This window comes from Myxocyprinus asiaticus, chromosome 18 (assembly GCF_019703515.2).
Source record: "Myxocyprinus asiaticus isolate MX2 ecotype Aquarium Trade chromosome 18, UBuf_Myxa_2, whole genome shotgun sequence".
Classification (NCBI taxonomy): Eukaryota; Metazoa; Chordata; class Actinopteri; order Cypriniformes; family Catostomidae; genus Myxocyprinus; species Myxocyprinus asiaticus.
Genome location: NC_059361.1, coordinates 20336596 through 20361773, shown reverse-complemented (window position 1 = coordinate 20361773; position 25178 = coordinate 20336596). Strand labels below are relative to the sequence as shown.

General features: G+C 37.8%; 1 protein-coding gene across 1 annotated transcript; it reads left to right on the top strand.

Annotated features, from left to right (window-relative positions):
- Window positions 1-5505: 5505 nt before the first annotated feature.
- LOC127455696 (alpha-protein kinase 3-like) lies at window positions 5506-25028 on the top strand. The gene is made up of 14 exons (XM_051723755.1): window positions 5506-5855; window positions 6163-6439; window positions 7693-7814; window positions 8553-8670; window positions 9374-10778; window positions 16697-19235; window positions 20820-20967; window positions 21919-22046; window positions 22156-22191; window positions 22303-22577; window positions 22711-22799; window positions 23183-23400; window positions 23524-23572; window positions 23678-25028. The coding sequence occupies exons 2-14, from the start codon at window positions 6303-6305 to the stop codon at window positions 24018-24020; spliced, it is 5607 nt and encodes a 1868-aa protein (XP_051579715.1). The 5' UTR covers window positions 5506-5855; window positions 6163-6302; the 3' UTR covers window positions 24021-25028.
- The last annotated feature ends 150 nt before the right edge of the window (window positions 25029-25178 follow it).

Below are 25178 nucleotides of genomic sequence, written 5' to 3'. Positions count from 1 at the left end.
TAATATTTATGCACCTAACATGGATGATCAGGGCTTTTTTATAGATCTTGAAAGGATGTTGCATGGCGCTGGCACCCTTCATGAAATAATATTGGGAGGAGACTTTAATCTTTTAATGGTATCAGTCCTTGATCATACTTAAGCAAAAGTGTGCAAGCCCCCTAGAGCAACATTGGCGCTTCACAGGATATGTAAAAATCTTGGTCTTACAGATGTTTGCAATGAGTGGTGGTGGCGTAGTGGACTAAAGCACATAACTGGTAATCAGAAGGTTGCCAGTTCGATGCCCACAGCCACCACCATTGTGTCCTTGAGCAAGGCACTTAACTCCAGGTTGCTCCAGGGGGATTGTCCCTGTAATAAGTGCACTGTAAGTCGCTTTGGATAAAAGCGTCTGCCAAATGCATAAATGTAAATGTTTGGAGACTTTTGAACCCATCTGGTAGGGAATATACATTTTTTTCATCAGTCCATAAGATTTACTCTAAAATATATTTTTTTACATATATATCTAAGTCCCTATATATCTTAATAAGTCTATATGGAGACCAGCTGGTCCTCAGTATCCTCTGTGTGCATGGCTTGGGAGGCACTTAAGGCGGTTCTTAGGGGCCGGATCATAGAGTATGCCTCATTCACCAAAAAAATCCAAAGCACAAGAACTCGTGAAATTGGAAGGGAATATTAAAAGTGTCGTGGCAGAGCTGAAGTGCCAAAAATCATCTAATGGTCTCGATTTGAACCAATTAAAATACAGATATAATGCTATTTTGTTGCGGAAGGTGGAGTTTTGGCTATTCAGGGCAAGACAGTCATACTTTGAGTCAGGGGACAAAGCAGGAATACTTCTGGTTAGATATACAAAACAGAGAGAATCTTTTTCTACCATTCCCTCAGTGTAATCTGCTTGTGGTGAAATATTTACCTCGGCCATGGATATTAATAATGCTTTTAAATAATTCTATCTTGATCTCTATAGTTCCACGTATTCGTCTACTGATGAAGATAATAGAAACTTTGTGGAACCATTAGAACTTCCTAAAACTGACGTCTGAGCAAAAAAATTTTCTTGATTCTGAGATAAACTTGGAGGAGCTTGGCGAGGTAATGAAGGCCTTGCCTACAGGCAAGGCTCCGGGGCCAGATGGCTTTGCCGCTGAATTTTTTTGATCTTATGCTACAGAACTGGCTCCACTTTTGCTAGAAGTTTATACGGAATCATTAAAAAATTGAAAGCTTCCGCCAACCATGACACAAGCCCGGATTAGTCTGATTCTTAAAAAGGACAAAGATCCAAGTGGGTAAGAGTTACCGTCCAATTTCCCTGATCCAGCTAGACGTTAAAATATTGTCAAACATTTTGGCTAACTGATTAAGTAAAGTTATGACATCTCTTATACATATAGATCAGTGTGGCGCATAAGCTTTTGCTTTACGCAGATGATATTTTATTATACGTCTCCGACTCCACTAGATCTATGCCTTGCCTCCACAGAATTATTAATTATTTTTCTAAATTCTCAGGATACAGAGTTAATTGGTCTAAATCCGAAACTTTGCTCTGACAGAGTAATGCCCAGTAACGGCTTTTCAGCCGGGTGCCTTCCAGTGGCCCAAACAGGGTATTAAGTATTTGGGTATTTTATTCCCAGTAAATTTGTGTGATTTAGTTAAGAGTTAGTATTGACCCTTTAATAAAAAGGTTTTCTCAAGTGATGTGGGCAGGTGGGCTTCATTACATTTATCTATGACTGGGAAGGTTAATGTTATTAAAATGAATTGTATTCCAAAATTCAACTACCTGCTACAATCTCTCCATCTCTTATTTCAAGCAATTTGATAGCATAGCGAAGTCCTTCTTTTGGAATGGTAAACGTCTTCACTTCTCTACATTTCAGTAAGTTGCATAGGCCGATGACAAAGGTGGGCTTGGCTCACCCAAGATTTTGTTTTATTATTAGGCATTTGGTCTCAGACATTTGGCTCATTGGTCGCTTCCACCTGAGAAAACCCCTCCCTGGTTTTGTATTGAACAGGAAGTTCTTGCCCCTATTTCGCCAATGCAAAGCCTTTCTATCAAACTAATCGGAGAAGTTAAGTTACACCCTGTTATCTCGCATTTGCACTCGGTGTTTAATGCGGACATTTATTTAAATGTAGCCTCGAGCATATGGCTGAACCCAAAACTATGTATTAATAAGTCCCCTTTCTGCTGGACAGAGTGGATTGAGAGGGAGGTTAATACGCTCAGTGACCTATATGAGAGTGGAGTGTTGAAATCCTTTGAAAATATGGTTCAACATTTTGGGATTCCCAGATCTCAGTTCTTTAGGTATTTACAGCTGTGCCACCTGCTCTGTGCTATTTTTGGGAGTAGCATACACCCCCTAAAGTGGCAGATGCTCTGGGAGTGGTGATTACTGCTTTTGGAAAAGGTCATGAGGGATCAGTGTATTACTCCCTGCTAACTCAGAGTCTCGGGGACGGAACTTCAACTTCTCTCAAGAGATTATGGGAGAAAGATCTAAACTTGGTATTGGAGGAGGGAGTGTGGGCTAGGATTCTAAAAAACATCAAGTCTACTCTCATGCAATTTAAGATTTTACATGGATTCTACTGGACCCCCTCTAGATTGTATAAGCTTGGTCTAAAAGACACACCCACCTGCTGACAATGCCAATCAGAAGATGGGGACACAACCCATGTCTTTTGGTGGTGTGTTAAGATCCAAGAATTTTGGTTGAGGGTTCAGAGTTTTATGTTTGATGTATTGGGCACTCAAATTTAATAGTGGGGGTTAAATGTTGATTCTGTGAATATACACTATATTGCCAAAAGTATTCGCTCACCCATCCAAATAATTGAATTCAGGTGTTCCAATCACTTCCATGGCCACAGGTGTATAAAATGAAGCACCTAGGCATGCAGACTGCTTCTACAAACATTTGTGAAAGAATGGGCCGCTCTCAGGAGCTCAGTGAATTCCAGCGTGGTACTGTGATAGGATGCCACCTGTGCAACAAGTCCAGTTGTGAAATTTCCTCGCTACTAAATATTCCACAGTCAACTGTCAGTGGTATTATAACAAAGTGGAAGCGATTGGGAATGACAGCAACTCAGCCACGAAGTGGTAGGCCACGTAAAATGACAGAGCGGGGTCAGCGGATGCTGAGGCGCATAGTGCGCAGAGGTCGCCAACTTTCTGCAGAGTCAATCGCTACAGACCTCCAAAGTTCATGTGGCCTTCAGATTAGCTCAAGAACAGTGCGTAGAGAGCTTCATGGAATGGATTTCCATGGCCGAGCAGCTGCATCCAAGCCATACATCACCAAGTGCAATGCAAAGCATCGAATACATTGGTGTAAAGCACGCTGCCACTGGACTCTAGAGCAGTGGAGACGCGTTCTCTGGAGTGACGAATCATGCTTCTCCATCTGGCAATCTGATGGATGAGTCTGGGTTTGGTGGTTGCCAGGAGAACGGTACTTGTCTGACCGCATTGTGCCAACTGTGAAGTTTGGTGGAGGGGGGGTTATGGTGTGGGGTTGTTTTTCAGGAGCTGGGCTTGGCCCCTTAGTTCCAGTGAAAGAAACTCTGAATGCTTCAGCATACCAAGAGATTTTGGACAATTCCATGCTCCCAACTTTGTGGGAACAGTTTGGGGATGGCCTCTTCCTGTTCCAACATGACTGTGCACCAGTGCACAAAGCAAGGTCCATAAAGACATGGATGAGCGAGTTTGGTGTGGAAGAACTTGACTGGCCTGCACAGAGTCCTGACCTCAACCCGATAGAGCACCTTTGGGATGAATTAGAGCGAAGACTGCAAGCCAGGCCTTCTCGTCCAACATCAGTGTCTGACCTCACAAATGCGCTTCTGGAAGAATGGTCAAAAATTCCCATAAACACACTCCTAAACCTTGTGGAAAGCCTTCCCAGAAGAGTTGAAGCTGTTATAGCTGCAAAGGGTGGGCCGACGTCATATTAAACCCTATGGATTAAGAATGGGACGTCACTTAAGTTCATATGCGTCTAAAGGCAGATGAGCGAATAATTTTGGCAATATAGTGTATGTTTTGCTTTTCTTTGTCAATTTTGTGAATCCACGTCATCCGCGCATCCACGTCAATCAAACCGATCGCAATGGAGAAAGGGAACGCAATCACTTTGATTAAACTCGTGCAACATCATACCGCGCTTTCGGTTTCAATGTAATCAATTGTGCAGCTTTCATTGATGTCACGCTGATGTCTCAGAGGCCAGAGTGTGCAGTTTAAAGTGTTTTGGATCGTTTCTCATCATGTAATCGCATGTAATACAAAGAGCACCGGGATGAAACTTTTCAGCGCGAGAGTGAATCTGCACTGTTTACAGATGATTGTATATATTAAACTGTATATAATGCCGAATATAATGTATAATAATGCTAAGGGTCCTGATATTTGTTAGTGCTCTTGATAATTCCAAATGTAATGTCTGATTCCACCAGTAAATTTATGTACCATGGCAAACTTTATTTTACTGGATAAACATCCACATATTTGTGAAAAGAATAGTTTAGAAACATGTAATCAGCGACAATAGCATTTGAAACCTACAATATTAATTGAAAATACTTATAATGTATATAATCAGTGACCGTGTAAAAGCACATTGTATGTATCTAACATAATTATGAATTTTTCAGCTGGACAGAATTATTAATATTTCTATTCTGGTGTCACCATTGCCCTCTGCTGGGCTGATTTTTTGTTCCACTATATCCCTGATGGATCTACTCTTTAATGAACAGTACTTTTTGTTCTACAAAATATTATAAGTAATGAAAGGAACTGTTTTGCATATGTACTGAAAGTAATAATAATAATAATAATAAATTCAGACTTTTCATGATTCAGGCTTTGTTCAGTATTCAAGTTTTGTGAGATTATAGAATCATCAATTCAGTAATGTAAATCAAACCAAATCCTTACGGCCTTTATCGTTTCTGTTTTTTTATAAATCATATTTTAATAAAATACAGGAAATAAAATTTATTTTTTTATCCGATTAATCGAATAATTGAAGAAATAATCGGAGATTAATCGATTATAAAATTAATTGTTCGTTTCAGCCCTAGTTATAAGTAATGTTTTGTTATTTTATTTATTATTTACACTTTGTAAACACTGTTTTAAAATGTACTATATAAATAAAGCTTTACTTACAATTGCTTTAAAAAAGAGGCTAAATTAAAAGTTTATTTTTATTGTTATTTATAATCATTGAGCATGTCTGTTGTCTCTTGTTTGTATGCACAGTATGTTTGTGAGAGTGTTTGATTGACATGATGTAACCAGAGCACTATTATGACTGGAAAATGAAGCAATGACACATGAGCAGAGTGAAAGATTGTTGACTGGTATTGAGAGGGTGTACAGACAGAGTGACACGCTTTGAGCTTGGCTGGTCAACTGTCATGAAGGACCACGTGAATCAGATCACTGCATCTTCAAAACACATACTGTACTGGATGTATCTGTCAACATATTGCTACGTAGATTGGGTGCAACTTCATGCAGTATGATCAGCCTGAGAATTGTAAGATCTCATGGGACTTGAAGATAAAAATGTATTGAGGCAGATTATCCTTATTAATCTGAGGTCGTTGGAAATTTTTGCTGTCTTTTTCTTGGACACTGCTTTCAAGTGGCTTCAGAGCAATGGCTAGTTTCGGAAAATGTGATGTGCTCTTGCGCCTATTTGTAGGCCTGCTATAAATAGGGCCTTGCTAGCAACACATGCTCTGCTGTGATTGACAATTCTAGTGTTACTGGGACAGCGGGCTCTAAAGAACAGGCAAAAAACATACGAATGGTGAGTTTTAAAGTGTTGCACTGTAATATATTTTTTGTCACGCAATTCAAAGTTAGAGTCAATATCTGTTGGTTGGCAATCGAATAGAAATAAATAGTGTGTGACCAAAGTAAAAGTAACAAACAGCAGTTCCTATTTATAACTTCTGTTCAAATGGGCTGCTTGTTGAGACTAGATTTCCCACAGCAGAGTTCTCTTTAAGCTATATTTTTAAATTCATTCCAAATGTATATTAATTATATAGTTATTAATTCAAGTGTTTGAATTTCACTTTTGAATTGATGTCTTTTTTTTCTCTCTCTCTCAGTAGCTCCCAAGTCAGTTACAAAGATCAGCTGTACATTTTGGTTCTAAAAGCCCAGAGGACTTTATTCTACAGAAATATTGAAGCCCCACTGAAAAACATTGGTGGGTTTTCTGGACTGCTGAAGTTATTTATTTTGGACAATGACATCCAGGAGGCCCATGACCCGCTCTTACTCAGGAAATGGGAGATCAGGAAGCCAAAATGGGGAGGATGTCTCTGCACCAAGTGGAAGGTCAGAAAGCCGCAACTACCTCTCCAATGTTAGGCCTGAAAACAGGTAAAAATAATTTATTCAGTTTTATTAAGCTTGCTTTTTGTATGTTTGTGTTGATTAAAATCTCTCTGCATCTGTCATCATTTTCTATACTTGCAGTTTGAATTTTGCCTTTGAGGTCTACAATGGTCTTGATCTTGAGATGAATTCTGTTTATATTGTATTATGTGGGACATATTTTGGAAATACCTAGGTATATTTAAACTAATATTTACCGTAATCACTGACATTTATAGATATCCGTAAAATACTTAATTACATCCCATTTCATACAAAACTATCTTTGGCAAAATCTTTCTAGTGCTGATGCTTACGTATGTTATTAAATGAGATGTCATTTTAGCATGACTTTTATCAATAAAATCTGATAAAAACTTGCAGGCACATATTTTGTTTATTTTTTTCAATCAAATTGATGGTTTTTGTTGTTGTTGAAATACTATTAATATATTGTAACTGTGGTTAACACATTGGTCATATTGTGTTTACGCAACTACTTTTCTTCTAAAAGAGACCAAAACACACATTGGCCAGCAGCATTTCTTGTATGAGTATAAATATTCCTAATGTTATTAAAAACAGGGTAACAAAGCAAAAAGTCCCTAGGTAGAAATTCTTGTCTGATAAGTCTCCCTTTGATTTGCCTCTTTTCTAAATAGCTTTTCAACTCACAGGTTTTCAAACCACAGACCGTTGAGGTAATAAAAGCTTCCCGAAAGGTCAATCCTAAACTAACCACACTTCAAATAACAATATTCCCAACATGTCATTTTTTGCTTTTGTTTGTCTTGAAATCTCAGAAATACCCTCAAATTATATCCAATTTGTATTTGATTGCAGTGTGATAATGACACTTTTGTGTTTATTGTACAAATATTTCAAACCCCCCCCCCCCACCCACCACCGCTCCAACCCACAAACCCACCCACCCAGATAACCCCTGTATATTTTATATGAAACAAATGGTTTAAAAGCTGTATTATAAATGTTGAAAAATAAACTTTTTCTATAATCAAGCTTAAAAATAATATCTTCTCAACCCTGTTTATTAACTTTGCTGCCTTTCCTTCCAGTGACATCAACAATTAATATTATGTTAATAATACACTCTTGTTTTTTGGAAACTCTCTGCTATTGATATTGGCAGATTAATTATTGGATTTATTTTATGAATATATTTCTAATAAAAAAATTAAAGAAAGTGTCATGAAAGATATTGTTTTTTAAAGCTAACTATTTGTATTTTCTATCTCCAGGAGTACATTATGTACCGTCATGGCCCAGTTGACTGAGGAGACCCAGCCATGTTTTGAGACCACCATAAAATCCAAGGCAGTGTCTGAGACCTGCAATGTCAAATTCTCATGTGTGGTTACAGGTAAGTTTTTTTGGCTTGAAAGACATAATGTCAAACAAAGAATAAGATCAGGTTTAATAGTAACAGGAAATACAGTAAATTCAAAAATATTTAATTTACTTTACAATACCATTAACAATTTATAATAAGGTTGCATTCGTTAACATTAGTCAGCTACATAAGTTAACCTGAACTAACAATGAACAATAGTTTTACAGCATTTAATTAATCTTGGACAATGTTAATTTCAACATTTGCTATTACACTGTTTTAACATTAAATGTTGTATACATTAACATTAATTAATGCACTCTGATTTAAAATGAACTAACAATGAACAATTGTAAATTTATACATTACATATTACATATTAATAAATGCTGTAAATGTAATAAAAAAAATGCTGTTATTTAATGATACCTAATGCATTTACTAATGTTAACGAATAGAACCTTATTGTGAAGTGTACAAATTACTAAATATAAAATACCTATAAAATACTAATTCTGTTAAATGTTTCTGAACCATTGGTCAAATGCAGTTTACACAAATCGATCACATTTGGTGTGTAAAGTTGAACTATATTTCAAACATATTTGAATTGACATGGTTCTCATATAGCCCAAATAAAATAATTTACAATTAAGCTTTTCTGGGTTGAATAACTCTGTGCCTTATTTAAAAATGTTACATTAAATGAAAGTAAACTGTCTGGATTATATTTCAGTGTTTTTAAAAAATCATGTACTTTTCCTACAGGTTACCCAGCTCCTGAGCTGACCTGGTACAAAGATGACATGGAATTAGATCGATACTGTGGTCTTCCCAAATATGAAATATTTCGCAATGGAAAAATTCACACGCTTCACATCTACAAGTAAGTTATGATTCAGAAAGCACATTTCTAAAGCCTGTTAATTTCTGTTCTTATTAAAGAGCCCATATTATGCTCATTTACAGGTTCATAATTTTATTTGGGGGGTCTAATAGAATAGGTTTACATGCTGTACATTGCTGCAGCACCTCTTTTCATCCTCTGTCTGAAACGCTCTGTTGTAGCTCCTGTCTCTTTAATGCCCACCTTTCTGAAAAGCCTGGTCTGCTCTGCGCAGTCTGTTGTGATTGGTCAACCGCTTAGAGCGTGTGTCGGAAATGTAACGGCCCTTACCATAACCGAGTTCCAGCTCCCAGGCATTAGGCGGGCATTATGCAAATGTGTTACATAGTGACGTAGCTATGTCACGGAAGTAATGGCTGAACTGCGAACCAGGTGTTTCAGGCAGTTCAGGAGCAGTGTTTTCTGTGGGAGAAAGTAATTCCCTTGGGCGTGGACTTTGTGCTTTGTAACTTTGCAGACATTTTACATGCACAAACAGCTATATTACAAACTAAAGGAAAGGTAAAATCCCAAAAAGCATAATAGGGCCTCTTTAATAATTTTTTTTGTATCTGTTTATGTTTATTTGAATTACATTTTCTTATTAAATGCATTTACATTGCACTCAAATATATATTTTTATGGTTTTATTATAGCTTCATTTAGTGACTACACAATGACTATACCTACCTTTATTTGGCAGTTGTACAGAGGAAGATGCAGCCATTTATCAGGCCTCAGCGAGAAATAGTAAGGGTATCGTCTCCTGTTCTGGGGTGCTGGAGGTGGGTACCATGAGCGAATTCTTGATCCACCAAAGGTTCTTTGCCAAACTGAAACAGAAGGCTGAGAAAAAGCGACGAGAGTTGGAGGAATCTCGCCGTCGTGGTAAGGAGAACATTCAGAAGGAACAGTTAAATGTCATAAATCAGGAACGCTTACTAAGAAAGCGTAGGTCTCCTGCCGGGACTGACCCACTGAGCTCTTCTCCTGCAACCCAGGATGGAGAGGGGAATGTGATCTCCCAAGCGACAGACACTAAAGAGCCGCCCACAGTCATAGACGATAAATCTGATAATATCACATTACAGGCATCTGTATCAAACACAGAGGTGACAACAGAGAATGGCAATGAGCAACTCAACCATGTCTGCAACAAAATGGAGGTAGTGCCCACAAAGCAGTCCACCAAAGAGAAAATAGGTGAAAAGAAGATGCGCATTGCTAATGGATTTGATGAAGCAGGTATCATTCAGCCCAAACAGAGCAACAGAGGAGAAGAGGATGATAATGAAGAAATTAGTCTGGCAAAATACTTAGCCATGTCTGTGCAGTCACAAGCCGCTGAGCAACATCAGAGCTCTGTACAGTCGCAGGATATTACGGACGTCGATGTTAATGCGGTCCAAGAAAAAGAAGGAGAAGAAAAGTTGGAGAAAGAGAGGGAAAGATTAAAAGAAGAAGAGAGGAAACAACCAAGAGAAGTAGAGAGGGACAGAGATCGAGAGCAAGCCCAGGAGAAAGAAAGAGATAAAAGCAGGCAAATAAAACCAGAACAAACAGTTGCATCTGAATCTACAACCAAGGCTTCGACAAACAAAGAGCCAGAGCATCAACACAAGTCAACCATAACCTCGGTTTTTCACTCCTTAAAGGACATATTCTTTGGTAAAAGTAAGAAGTCTACAGAGAAAGCAGAGGACACAAGGAGAACCAGTGATATGACTGGGGAAAAGGAATTGCCACAAGAGAAATACTTGCCTCCCGCAGAAACACCTCTGCAAGAGCCAGAGCAAAAGACTTTGGTTTATGGTGTGGTCTCTGAGCAAGATACACTAAAACTGGTACAGGAGTCGTCTCAAACTGTGGATTTGGAATTAAAAAGAAAGTCTCTACAGCATACACAAGATTCAGCTGCCCCCAATGAGACCGTAAAATCAAATTCAGTGGAAATTATTTCTGAAGTGAATACAAACAAATCTGAGGATGTGTCTGCCACCCTTGAAAGATATCTTGAAAGTACTGGAACCACACTGGAAATGCCAAAAAGAGCTGAGGAGGAGAGCAGTCCAGAAGAGGTGCCCCAGATTTCTCATTCACCACTCAAGGTGCGTTCATCACATTTCTCACTTTGCAACTTGTTGATTTTGTCCCTCTGTAGTGCAGAGCTTCCTGCATCATAGCACATGGTAGCTATTTATAGAGAGTACATTTGTGTGACAAGACTTGAGTTTAATGACACCAGTCTGTAGTCAAGATGACGACCCAAAATATACTCAAGAGAACACAGTGGGTAGCTTTTAAGATCTTTTGATCTTTGACCTTCTGTTGTTGTGATTTGGGGGTTTCAGCATTGTTCTCATAGACTATTTTCTAAATAAAATTGCAACCACATTGCTTTGGGATACAGGAAACATAAAGTTAAGTGTCCCTAAAAAGTATTTGGACACTTTTTAACACTTAAGTCACACTTAAAATGAATTATGTATTTTATGTATTTTCTTTTATGAAGTATGAATTTTATTGCATTAGATAACAAAATATCAAATCAAGTGGCATCTGCAAATGATGTTAGACCATTTGTGCAATTAATTTTAACCAAAAAGTATCAAGTTTGTCTTTAGTGGATGCATGAAGTCAGTTCCCCCTCAAGTTCACACAGGTCCAATCAGAGTAACCACATGTATGACAATCAGAAAGTAAATAATTTTTGTCATTTAATTCATTAAATTTTTGTGAAATGTTTTGCTTTGAGTGTGTTTGTGCAATATTTCTTTAAAATAAGTGCCACTTGGTTTAATATTTTGTTATATAATTGTGACAAGGTGTAGGGCAGGGCCGGGCCGTGAGGACACACGCCCGGCTCTGAATCGGGCTAATCAGATGGGAGGGGGATAAAGACGAGCCGGAGGCACCTGTTTGAGAGAGAGAGAGCCACATGCGACCACTGTGTGTGTATGTGTATGTTGATTTAAGGTCATTTATTAAAAGATATGTTTACTGTTCAGCCGGTTCCAGCCTCCTCGTTGCCCACCTTACCCTGTTACAATAATGCAAAGAGATTTATGCATCTTTGAGTGTGTCTTAAGTGTCCAAATACTAAAACCAGGATTTCCCTGGGAGTTTTCATGAGAGAGTGAAGAGGTTGTATAAAAAAATATTTCCATCATTTAGAGAATTTAAAAAACATTGATGCATAATTCCAAATGTCAGATAAAAATAGACCTTTTTTTGTTTGTTTTTTGTACATTTTAGAACTGTGACAGATAATGATTATGATTATATGAAGTGCAGTCTTGGATTGGGATAGAAATGCCAATGGTGAATTAAATGAAATAAAATTAGTAAGAAAAGACCAATAAATGTAATAACGGTTCATTAAAATATAACAGTAATAAGAAAAATGAAGTGCAAAGACGTAAAATTAATTATATTTTAAAAGGTTAAAATTACTTTAACAATATCAGGGGGTACTTCAAGTCTAAATCATTTAGTTCAAAGGGGTTCAGCTGACAAAAAAGTTTGGGAACCTCTGGTGTAAACCCAAAACAGCTTAAGTCACATTCCGATGTAAATTTGTGCTCTGCTTCTGCCTTATTTACGGCTCTCATGTGACCTTGAATGAGGCCACCTGGCCCTTAAAAAGGACAATCAATACGGCTCAGAGTAAGAGTGACTCTTACTCTTAAGAGTGAGAGCTTATCTACGTAGAATAGTGTGAGCATTGGTCTCAATGCATCAGCAAAACAAAAAACAAAAAAAGACATAGGTCTACATGTCAAACTCCCTTTTAATTATACATATTTACACTTTAAAACTTAAGAATGATTACGTCAGTGATATGCAATTCTAAAAGTAGAATCCTATTTTAGTATTTCTGGAAGACAATGAGTCTTTTGGGTTTATTCGGTAGCTACCCAAACTGTTTTCTTAAGTTCAACATGAAACAACCCATTGACAACTGTTGCAAACCCATCTAATTTCAGTAATGTAACGTATTTCCAAGTTAAACTGAATATTTAACGAGAAAAAGAATGTAGGGTAGGACTTGGATTAATTGGATCATAAAAAGTGGTCTCTATTTGACAGGTGGTTGGAGAGAAAGGGATATCATATTTTAATAAAAGATTACAAAAGCAAACAGACTTTGGAATAATGTTCACTGATAAATCACACCCTTTTGCATGAAACACAAGCAGAATGAATATATGCATAAATCATACATAAAGCCATTCGTACATAAATAGTCCAATTGAATTTAATACAGCTGAATTTAAGAACAATTTACAAATAAATTTGTTATGCTCGTGTTTCAAGAATAAGGCCCAATAAGACCAGGAAAGTGCATTGAAAAAGTAAATAGTGTCAATTTTGATTTCATGCTGACTTGAAATAGATGTGTGTGGTAATGTTAGTGTAAGTCACGATAGGTAGAAGGACAGTTGTTGGACACCAAGGCAAGGAGACAAAACCTCTTTACATTTTATACATTCCTTGGTTCCTGTGTCTTAAAATATACCTGTTTCTAATCTGTGTTCAGAAAAGCCACACCATACAAAGACTGCTCTCTGACTGTTAAACTCATGTGCATTGTCAGAGAAACCAATGTCAGCTGACAGTTCTGGTCTTTGAAAAGAGGGTCCAGATTGTTAGTAATTTTTCCACCCTTCTGAGCATGTGAACTTTATATCTTTGAGTGCCTAATGGCTTATTATAAAACAGTTCTGTCTGTGAAATGTGATTGGATGAGCATTCAATTGTTAATTGTTTTTTAAATATTTTGTTTGTATTTTTTTATTATTTTTGATTGTATTTTATTTTTTAATCTGGGTAACACTTTATTTGACAGTGTCTGTGTTACACATATCACATGTTACTAAAACAAATTACTTTATTAATAATTATAACAATGTTTATTTACATACACAAAACAGTTGCACAGCAAGTACATGTAGTTAATAATTAATATTACTTCATACTTACATATGTAAATACAGTAACACAAAAACTGCTAATTAAAGTGTGACCTAAATCTGCAATGTTTTCATGTTTACGTTAGTTCTGTAGGTAACTACTGTATAGTAAACAGTTAAGCTTCTTCTGTCTTGGTGTGAATGTGTACATGGCATAGGTTCTGTTAGCCCTCACATGGTTTTTAAAATGCCATAGCTCAAGATTAGACAGAAATGAGGCTGTCAGATAGGCAGTTGAACTATGATGATTGCATCATCCTTTAAAACCTGACTCTATTATTAGTCAACAGGGTAAAGTTTTGTGTTTGACAATAAGAAGGGGGGCATAATCTTGTCAAATCTTACTTTTAATTCATTCACATGGCCTTTATAGTGCAGTCTCACATAGGAAAAACATGTGATCATTTTGCACCTGGTATGCAACATATTCAGCTGTTTATTTCCTATATGAAAAGTGGAAGTGCAACTACCCTAGTGTCTTGTGGGAAGTTAATGTTAGTTGTTGTGGTATGTCAGTTAGAGGAACCCTGCACATTCATCTGAACTCTGTGTGTTTAATCCCAATAGAGGAACTTCTGTTAAAAGACAATAAAAAGTGACTTTCTGTCACTATTGAAAATGTCACTTAATTTTCAGTGGCCAGTTAATTGGAAAAGTGCTTATAATACTGGCTATTTATCTGAAAAAGGAAACTGCTAAAAAAAAAAAATAATCAATTTCCCATTAAATCATTTTTTTATGGGTTAGACATTTCGGTAATTATTAATAACATTCAGACTTCATCATATAGGCACCTAATATGACTGTATAATGTGTATTGTATGGAATATATATTTAAAGCTGTACTTATACTTAAGGAGTTTAAAAACATCAAGACATCATTAATTATGTAAAATACTAGGTAATTATATATGTATAATATATGGTCATTCACATACCCTCAGTGAAATTCAGTGCTTTTTGACACATTACTATTGTAGCTTTATGGTGTCAGCCGTATCAAATGTCACTAGTCATATGCAGGGGCGTTGCAAAATTCCGACAGGTCATAAATATTTGTTGTTTACCTCCTTCATACACTGAAAGGTACACAAGGCTGGTAGTGCAAGTGTACAAATCTTAATTTATAAAAAAGAAAACAAAGAACTCAAAAGAACAATCAACCTGACAGACAATAAATAGTAAATGTGTGAGATTTTTTTGTAAATACAAAATCTTCTCAGAATAGAATCGGTCTGTTATCAAGCATATGATTGTTGTTATATACACTGATAATTAAAATCCACAGGGAAAAAATCCCCAAGCTGTTACACAATTAAAAGGTACATTGCGGGTTCAATACAATTTGTAGAATAATATTGATTATCACAGACAATAATTTGTATTTATCCCTCGTTAATTAAAAAAAGCAAACATTACAATAAAAGTGAATGGGGCCAGTCCCTAAACATTAAAATACATCAGTTTAAAAAGTACAGCCACAAGACATAAACATTATACTGTACATGTTAACGTGACTAACTATAGTGTGATAAAAACTGTAACTGCGATTTTTGATATGATATAAATCAATTAGTAAAGCAGTTACTTTTGGCACATCTAAATATTTCTAACTAAATATTTACATACTAAAAGATGGCGGAGGAGTGGTCTGAGATATGAAGGAAAATGTAAAAAGTGGGTAACACTTTACAATAAGGTTCCATTCGTTAACATTAGTTAATGCATTAGGTATAATGAACAAACCATTAACAATACATTTTTACAGCGTTTATTCAACTTTTAAATGTTAGTTAATAAAGGGGCCTGGGTAGCTCAGCGAGTATTGACGCTGACTACCACCCCTGGAGTCACGAGTTCGAATCCAGGGTGTGCTGAGTGACTCCAGCCAGGTCTTCTAAGCAACCAAATTGGGCCGGTTGCTAGGGAGGGTAGAGTCACATGGGGTATCCTCCTCGTGGTTGTGATTAGTGGTTCTCGCTCTCAGTGTGGCACGTGGTAAGTTGTGCGTGGATCGCAAAGAGAGTAGCGTGAGCCTCCACATGCTGTGAGTCTCTGCGGTGTCATGCACAACAAGCCACGTGATAAAATGCGCAGATTGACGGTCTCAGAAGCGGAGGCAACTGAGACTTGTCCTCCGCCACCTGGAACCACACCACCACAAGGACTACTAAGAAGTGGGAATTGGGCATTCCAAATTGTGGAGAAAAGGGGATAAAATAAATACATTTAAAAAAAAATGTTTAGTTAATACAAATACAACTGTTTATTGTTAGTTCATGTTAGTTCATAGTGCATTAACTAATGTTGACATATACAACTTCTGATTTAAAAAATATATTAGTATATGGTGAAATTAACATGGACTAAGATTAATAAATGCTGTAAAAGTATTGTTCATTGATTGTTCATGTTAACTAATGTTATCAAATGGAACCTTATTGTAAAGTGTTACCAAAATGTTTTACAATTGCCCTTAATCTCCCTTACATGTATAACGTTATTATGTAATCATTAGTATTAGTTTAAAATACATTACTGTACATTAACATTTAAACGTTTATGGACTGGCCCCATTCAAGTCCATTGTATTAAGCACCTTACTGTAACCAATTTTTTAAATAAATGTAGGATATATGGAAATTATTATTTGTGGAAATCAACATTATGCTGCAAAGCTGTTGATTGAGCTTAACTTGCATTAAACCTGGAATATTCCCTTAAGCATTTCCCTCAACCATTGATCAAACAGTATGTTCTTAGAATCATATCAATCCAAACGTCAGACTGATCAATCACTTTTATATTACTTTTATATTACTTTTATCTATTACAGCCCATATTTTATTTACTATGCCATAAACATAAAGATTACGGCCTCCAGTACAGGTCTAAGCATTCAGCTCTGACTTTAGACTTAAGGGCGGCCAGACCAAGCAATCAAAAAAAGTGTGAAAACAGCCTAATTGAGAAGCTCTATATATTTGCATTTTATGTCAGGGCTATGAGGGCCATGTGTTACCTATTTAACAAGAAACTGTTTATGCCTCCAGTCAACAGACAATCATACCAAACCCAGTGGCAATGAAGTTCCTGGCATTCTGGACTTGGCCAATCAACCACGTGAGACTGAAGTGATAGAATTTACCTTTCCTGTGGATGAGGTCATGCAAGGTCCTGAGGAAATGCATATTCTAGAGGTACAGGGAGTCTCAGCTACCTCCCTGACAGACCTTAGCAAGGCAGACCTGGAAAGCATGCAGTGGTGTGAGAGCCAATCAGAGTCTCAGCTTTCACAGCTAGCAGACTATATCCCTATCACCGTGCATGCTGAGTCCCAGTCATCGCAACTAAGGGTGGATGAGAGCAAAGAGTGTTGTGACTCACACTCAAATGAGAAAGTAATTCCTCATATAGAGGAAGCAAGTGTTATGAATACGCAAGAGGGAGGTTCCCAGACAGAGAAAATTAAAGAGAGGATGGATGGTTCAACAGAAGGAGAATATTTTGCTCCAAGGGAAAATGAAGTGGAGAGTGACTTTGTAATGAAAGAGTCAGACCTTCCTGTAGTTGTAGTTTTGAGTAGTACAGAAGATGATATGATAGATGAAAACGCATTGTCACCAGCATTGGGTCTAAATCGAGAAGGGGATTCCATCTCTTGTTTGTCTGAGAATGCAGTGGAAATAGATATTAAAGTAGATGAAAAATCTATACCAGCAATAGATATTAGCATTGCAGAGAATGAAGAAGTTGTAGCTGATTCTGCTCCAGTGAATGACTATAATATGAAGGAAAACAAGAATGATAATAGCATTTCAAGTCAGGATAGAAGTGCTGAAGAAAAGGGAGAAGAAATTGTTGAAGAAAAAATGGACAAAAGCAGTGAGAAAGAGAGGGATAACGCAAACATGGAAAAGGGCCATGCTAGCACTGAAGATAAGAGGGATGATTCCAATGAAAAGAGGAAAGATGATGACAAGAGAAATAAGAATGTTGTTCCAGTTCCAGAAGTTTCCATTGTGATTCTAGAAAAAGAGATCTCCAAAAATGCAAGACTGAGAGCTGAGACTGAGGTCATGGAAACTCAGCCGAGGCCATACAAAACAGATAAATCAAAAATCCTTCCCAAAGCACAAGCTGAGAGGCGTTTGACCGAGAAGGACCAACAAGCCGTCCAACCAATCATAATACTCCCTGACACAAGGGAAACTGTAATAAAAAATGTGGCAAAGAAGAGAGTCATGCCACTCATACCAGAGATCAAGGTCACAGTGCCAGAGAGAGTAAAACGTGAAGAACCAGTTAGCATACCAAGAGTTGATGTTCTGAAATTAGAGCCTGAGCGAGTTATGCAGCCTTTAACACAGGAGGTTGCACACTTATTTCGAGAACATGACAGACCAATGGATGAAGCAACAAGACCATCAGGTGAATCAAACAGGGCTCTAGTTATTCCAGAGCAATTTGGTGTGACAAGGAACATTCAGTCTGCACCTTCAGAGGATAGATCACAGGAAGTTAAGCCGCAAAATCTAGAAACAAGTGTGAGAGTTGGAGAAGCACCAAGAATTATTGGCAGCGGCTTGGGCAAAGAAGATGACACTAGTATCCCTATAATCAGCATAGCATGTGCAGATGATAATGAAACTACTCTTGAACAAAAGCACACATTTGGCCAGTCCTCACTTCCTGGCATATTAATCTCACAAGATAGCACTCAACCCCCCGCAATCCCTCCCATTTCTATCACAGATGTAGACAAATGGGCTGATAGCAGTTTAAAAAAGAAAGAAGATTTCGAGACTTCAGTTGCTATTCTGAAGCATGACAGTGATCATGTAGCCACATCTTCTGAGAAGTCAAAAGAGCAGCTCATGTCTCAACTGAGCCCTGATGTGCCATTGTCCTTATCTACAAAAACCCCTCAAAGTATTACAACCCAAGACACAGACAGTCTTCCACTACCAAAAGACACAAGAGTAGAACCTGACACTTTATCTGACAGGCTACAAAGAGACAAACTTTCCATAGAGAAACTTGGTCTAACAACCCCTGTGGGACCTACGCTCCCTCCACTAAGTCCTGCCAGTCTGCGAAGGCTTATGGCAAAGAACAACCCCAATTTAGAAAATCAGGGGTCCATGTCTGGCGCATCAGTGGATGGAAGTGAGAAAAAAGGGGAAGAGAGTGGAGGAAGCACACCCACATCCACCCTATCCTGCGAGAGCAGCCCCAAGATGAAGCGACGAGACAGTCTCACCCTAATCCCCTCTGCCACCCCTGAGGAACTAGCCTCTGGTGCTCGCCGAAAGATCTACCTTGCCAAAACCAAGTCTGAGGATGAGGGTTCTGATACACAGGGTAAGAGAGACAGCCCGTATATGTCACCCAGTCAGGCACGCAGGGCTGCCTTCCTGCAACTTCAAAGTGGCCAGCAAACACCACCCACAGAGAGACGTTCGCCACTGATGGCCCGCCGCAAGGCCACGCTGGAGGTGCCAAAACCAAAAGAGGAGAGCACAGAGGTGGTAGACAGTGCAAAGACAGAAACCAAACCAGCAGAGAAGGAGAAGTTGGACCCCTTCAAAGGTAACACATGTGCATTCTTTGAAAATGGGTTTTCTTTTTTAAAGAGAGAAGATGTTTTAGTGCACCTTTTCCGAGCAGTATTAGGAACCTGCTGGATTCTTCCACATTGACAAGGTTGTCAAACCTGCACAAAGAGGAGCTAACACTTCTGTTATTTGGCCAAGAAGGCATGGTTATAGAGTGCAACAGTCTGGTTCTGGAAGTAAAACCTTTAGACATACCTACCAATAGCTCCAAGTTTGTAAAAAAAAAAAAAAAATGTAATAGCGGAATTTCTTGTGAAGAACTACACTATCCATGATCCTAAAGATCCATCAATCATAGAATCTCGGCCAACAAAGTGTGCAAAAAAAGCTTAGCAGCAACCCCCACTTCCATGAGGCAGAACATGTTTACAGGAAATGGATTACTCCAGGGTTTTTGCAGTAAGCGACGTATTTAAGGGATTAGGAGAAAGTGTTTTAACACACCCAGGTTTCTCCCGGACAACACAGGTTTTGTGGCCATGTAAACACATAAGCGGCACTCTTACAGGAGTGTGCATGTGCATGAACAGATAGGATGGAGTCCAACAGCAAGTCAACACAGTGGAAAGAATGAAACATTTCTGGGAGTACAGCAGGGAAAGCACATGCACTATAAATTATACCCATTTATACACACCAATGTAAATATCGACTGTCCCTCGCATTTGTGTATATGCGCTCGTACGTTTGTGCAATTCCGCTGCAGGTCGTGATAGAAAGTTAAGGAAACAAACACAGCAACAACTCTGGGATATCTGGAAATAAGGCGAAACAACGGGGAATAAAATAGTAAAGTCTTCATCGAATGTCATGTTTGTTATTTACACAAGCGTCGTGGGGAAATTCTGTTGTTGTGGAGAAACCTGTTTACTGACTTAGCAGCATGTATACGGGAGTATACAGCTCGGAATATTTTGCAATAAACTAAATATATTGTTTCTATACTTATAATCAACAACTTTAAATCAGTAGTTTTAAGAAGTAGTTTTATTCCCTCATGAAAGAGTCATTTTGTCTTTTTGATTTTGTCTCTTCTTTGTCTTTTTGTCTGATTTTCAAATACTTTTTTGCTTCAAATCAACGTTTGTAATGATGTGATTCACCTTGGGGCTGGTTGGTTTGGTTTATGGCTTAGAATGCTTTTATGAAGGATTTTATGAAATACATCTGACACCAAGACGGCTGAATAGTGGGCATAGACTGTAGTGCTGTAGTGGCAGATATTGATAATCTAAAAAAGAATATTAGGCGATTAATTGGCCCATTTGATTTATTATTTTTCCACAATTTGAATGCAAGACACTGCTCGTTGAGATGTATTTTTAGTTGCAATCATTATGGTCATTCTTCTTACTTTCTAAGCACATGTTCTAATTCTGCACTGCTCAGAACTGTAATTATCTTGTTGACATTGACACTGTTCTGCTGCAAGTGTCGGATATACAGTAGGAGGATGTTTGATTTGTGGGACGAGTAAACACTAGAGAGCACATATCTTTGCTACATACACATACCTTGTTGCCTCTGTCAAGTTACCCTTGATCCCTTTTCCATTCAGCTCCTCAGGTTATCCGCAAGATTAGGGGAGAGCCCTTCTCAGACGCTTCAGGCCACTTGAAGCTGTGGTGCCAGTTTTTTAACATCCTCAGTGACTCCACCATCAAGTGGTACAGAGATGAAGACGAGATTGTGGAGATGGAAAGACGGTAAATTCCTCAGCAATCATTCAGCCAGATCTAACATTTTTAACGGGTAAATTCTGTTATCATTTACTCACCCTCATGTTGTTCCAAACCTGTATGACTTTCTTTCTACTGTGGGACACAAAGGACATGTTACATGTTAGGCAGAATTTTAGCCTCAGTCACTATTCACTTTTATATAAATATTTTACATACTATTTTCCATGGCAGAATTTTGTCCCTTTAACTTCATCTAAACGTATGCAGTCTTAAAAGAACAGGGCAAAGAGGACATTAACTAGTAGGTTTAGATTAATAAGCGAAGTAGCTATAGATGGAAAAATGCTAATACAGTAAACCTTAAAAGCTATTAACTACATTTTCAACTGCATCATAGATCCCTGTTATTCACTTTTTTCCATTCTGGAGTTATTTGATCATTTGACCTAAACAAGCTCCTGAGGCAATATCGGATAGTAAAGTGTCCAGTCGATCCGTACTTCAGTATCTCACAGGAAATATTAGATCATCTGGGTATTTATTGGCATACTGTTTTTGGCATACTATATAGTAGGGAAGTGTGGATATTTGGACGCAGCGAAAGTTTTCTTCCACAAGGGGGCACTTGATGGCTCAGAAAGCCAAAACCTCAGTTGATCCGCATTCAAATCTCAGGATGTTATGTCTCTTTTGTTATCTGTACACTAAAAAGTAATTTAAAAAAACTGTTAATTTTCAAGCATTCATTCCTGTGGATAGAAATTTGTTTCAGTACTAATCTATTTTAAATTACTTTTAAAAATCCTTTTCCAGTAAACATAAACAACTGTAACTGGTCCATCTTAACCAATACTGAGAAAAGTAACAGGTACCACATGACCAGGCATCCAATGTGCCACATCGGTAGCAGTCTAGACAATAATTTATGTTAAAGTAAAGAAGCTCTCTCTCTCTCTTTCTCTCTCTTGCTTTAAGTGCTGGGGACGAGAGTCCAGTTGCACTGGCCATAGTCCAGGCTTCCAGTAGAGACTGTGGAGTATATGGCTGCTCTATCAAGAATGAATACGGGACTGACATCACTGATTACCTGCTCAGCGCAGACAGTAAAATATAACTTTTCAATTAATTAACATAAAATTAAATTTAAATTAAATTAAATTTAAATTTAGTATGTCTTCATTTACTCTTCTTTCTTTCCTTCCCCTTTTGCAGTACTGGCAGAATTTTTCTTAAGGGATGATTTAGATGGTAGGACTTCTGAAGGAAATCCAGTGTGTTTATTGCAACAAATTATATTTCAAGTACTGTGTTGTTTTCCTACATTAAGTTTGCTATGGTCTGTTTCTGTCATCTCTTCAGTGGGAGAAGAGATAGAGATGACGCCAATGATGTTCACCAAAGGCCTTGCAGACTCCGGTTACTGGGGCGATAAATTATTTGGTCGCATCATGACGGAGGAGGTGCAGATTGGAGAGGGCTGTGTACACAAGACCTGCAGGGCAAAGGTCATCTATGGTTTGGAGCCTGTCTTTGAGTCAGGCACAACATGCATCACTAAAGTAAGAAATCCCATCGCATTTGGGGCCAAGGAGGAGAGCAACCTGGCCGAGAGAAATCTAGAGATCACCAAACAGGTTTGAGTTTTACTGCATCACAATTTACATTACATGCAAATATTTCTGTTGGGGTTGGAACACATTTTTAATCAAATTATTTCCAATTTGGGTATTTTCAAATAAAGGTTTTCCGTCCTTTTCTTATCCTCAGGAGTGTAAAACCCAGAATACTGTTCGGGAGTACTGCAAGATATTTGCGGCTGAAGCCAGGGTGATCGAGAACTTTGGATTCTCATTAGAGTAGGTCATGGAATACTGCTCTTTATGAAAATTGTCTCAAAGACAATAAAGGTCACATTATAAGTTTATATGTTATTTTATCTTCTTACTTAGTCACTGAAATAGACTGCCCTCTGTCGGGTATTATGTACATTTTATGTGTGGTAAAAAATGCTTACAGCACCTTTAAAGTATCCTTAATAACTACCAATTTGGCTGTAATGTGCTTAGAATATGCTAAGAATTTCTCAAATAATTTTAAGATAGCTTGAAACATATTTGACCATTTATGATAACTGTGGGTTTTAGAATAAAATGAAAATTATTATATTATGAAAAATAATAGACAAAGTCATAATGTTTTGACTAATTTAAGTCTTCTTTGCTGCGCTGAATAAACATAGAGTGATCCCCCTTCATCTGATGTATCGGCCAGCCAACACAGTCCCGTATGCTGCAGTGGAGACTGATTTGAATGGTGTATATGTGAAATACTGCCTGATGGACAGTACAGGGAGACTGATCACCAGAGCCGCCACTGAGGTGGAGCAGAAATGTTGCACTTTCCAGCACTGGATCCATCAATGGACCAATGGAAACCTCCTCGTTACCCGATTAGAAGGTAAAAAGGTGTTTATTTACTGCAGCGCTCTACATGCACTTTTGAGTAAGTCGCTGTAGTTAGAAGGTAAAAATATGTTACATGTCCAAAATTAAATACAAAATAATCTCTTTTGTGTTTTAGGTGTCGATACAAAAATCACAAGTATTGAAATTGTTACCAAATCCAAAGGGTTGGTATATTTTTACCCCTCAATATGAGAATAAAATGTTTACTAATACTTTTAGATCATCTTCTGTTTGTTTTAGAGAGACTAATATTGCCATCCATGCTGCAGGTATCAAGGCCTCACAGATAAAGGCTCTCCAAACGTAATGGAGCAGTTCATTACTCAACATCAGTGTAACTACTACTGTGGGTTGCTGGGCCTAAGACCCCTAAAGCCCATGGATTCTCTACAGCAACAAAAGATAAAGACCTCAAGGAGCCCTCTACTGGCCCGAAGGGGGGTTACAGGCTCATCCAGCCCCCAGCTGCAGAAGAAGGGAACTAGCCCACAGTCTACCAGGAAAGGCACCTCTAGCCCCAAAGTAGTTAAAAAGACAGATGAAGCAGGGGTTAACAAGCCTGCTGCCAAACACAAAGCAGTGGAGGTCCCCAAACCTGTCAAGATGAGGTAGAAAGAATGTAAACAAAATACAAAGCAACTAGGGCATACTTTTTTGAATTTCTTACCAATCTTTAGTATGGTGCCTATACCATTATTTATAGCTAATGTTGTACAAGACAAAGGGCCTTCCTTGTGTCAAAAGACTGGCTTGTAAAGCTGTCAAAGGATTATGCCCGTAGTCTTTGCACATAGCATCTAAAATGCAACAGAAAAAGAAGGAAATTACTGTATTGATACATGAATGGTGAATGATCAGAGGTGTTTGGCAATTTATAATATTACTGTGAACTGCTTTGCAAATGTAAGACCTCTTGAGACCACCATCACTTTACTTAAGCTGAATTGAGGCTATCCCCTTTCAAGACCGTCACTGGGGAAACAAATACAAAACCAGGACTGTATGTAGATAGATCAATGTTATCAGATAGACTATGGAACTGTCTGATTAAAAAATGTTCCTATGTCAAATGTACATGAGGAACTGTGAGCAAGGGACTCTATAAGGATTCCTCAAACATCTGTGATGTATGTGTCTCGGCGGTGCTGAAATGCTGCTTTTTTGGGGGTAACTGTCACTGATACGCTTTGGATTGTTGTGCTTTTAAGGGTATGGGCATAAATCTGCTGTGCGACTGTCCACTCTTTAAATTATGCATCACCAATATGCCACTCTTGGTTGTTCATATATGGGCAAACTATTTGCTTTGTAATCAGTACAGCTTTGGTTTTATCTTGAAACATGTTCCCTAGAAAAGGCAAAATTATGAGCTTTAATGTCATAATAAAGCTATTTACTACTGACCTTTTAGACTGTTCACATGTCATCAATCTCTAGAACCCTACAACTTCATGTTAATGGACAAAAGATATATATATATATATTTGTAAACTTTTAATCCTCATAATGTTTACAAACAAATATTTCAAAAGAAGTTCTTTTGGTTTTGATATTTTGATGAAATGTATGTTCATTTATGATTAAACCAAAATTCAATAAATGTAGCTGCATAAACCTTTACCCTACTTCCACATGAGATGAACATTATTTAGTGCTTTTTGCTCTTGCTGATGTATGAAGGATTACCACAGATAGTGGTCAAGAATTATATCGGCCAATAATGTTAAACCTTTGCATGATGTAACGTGGGGCACATTGGTCATGTCTTCA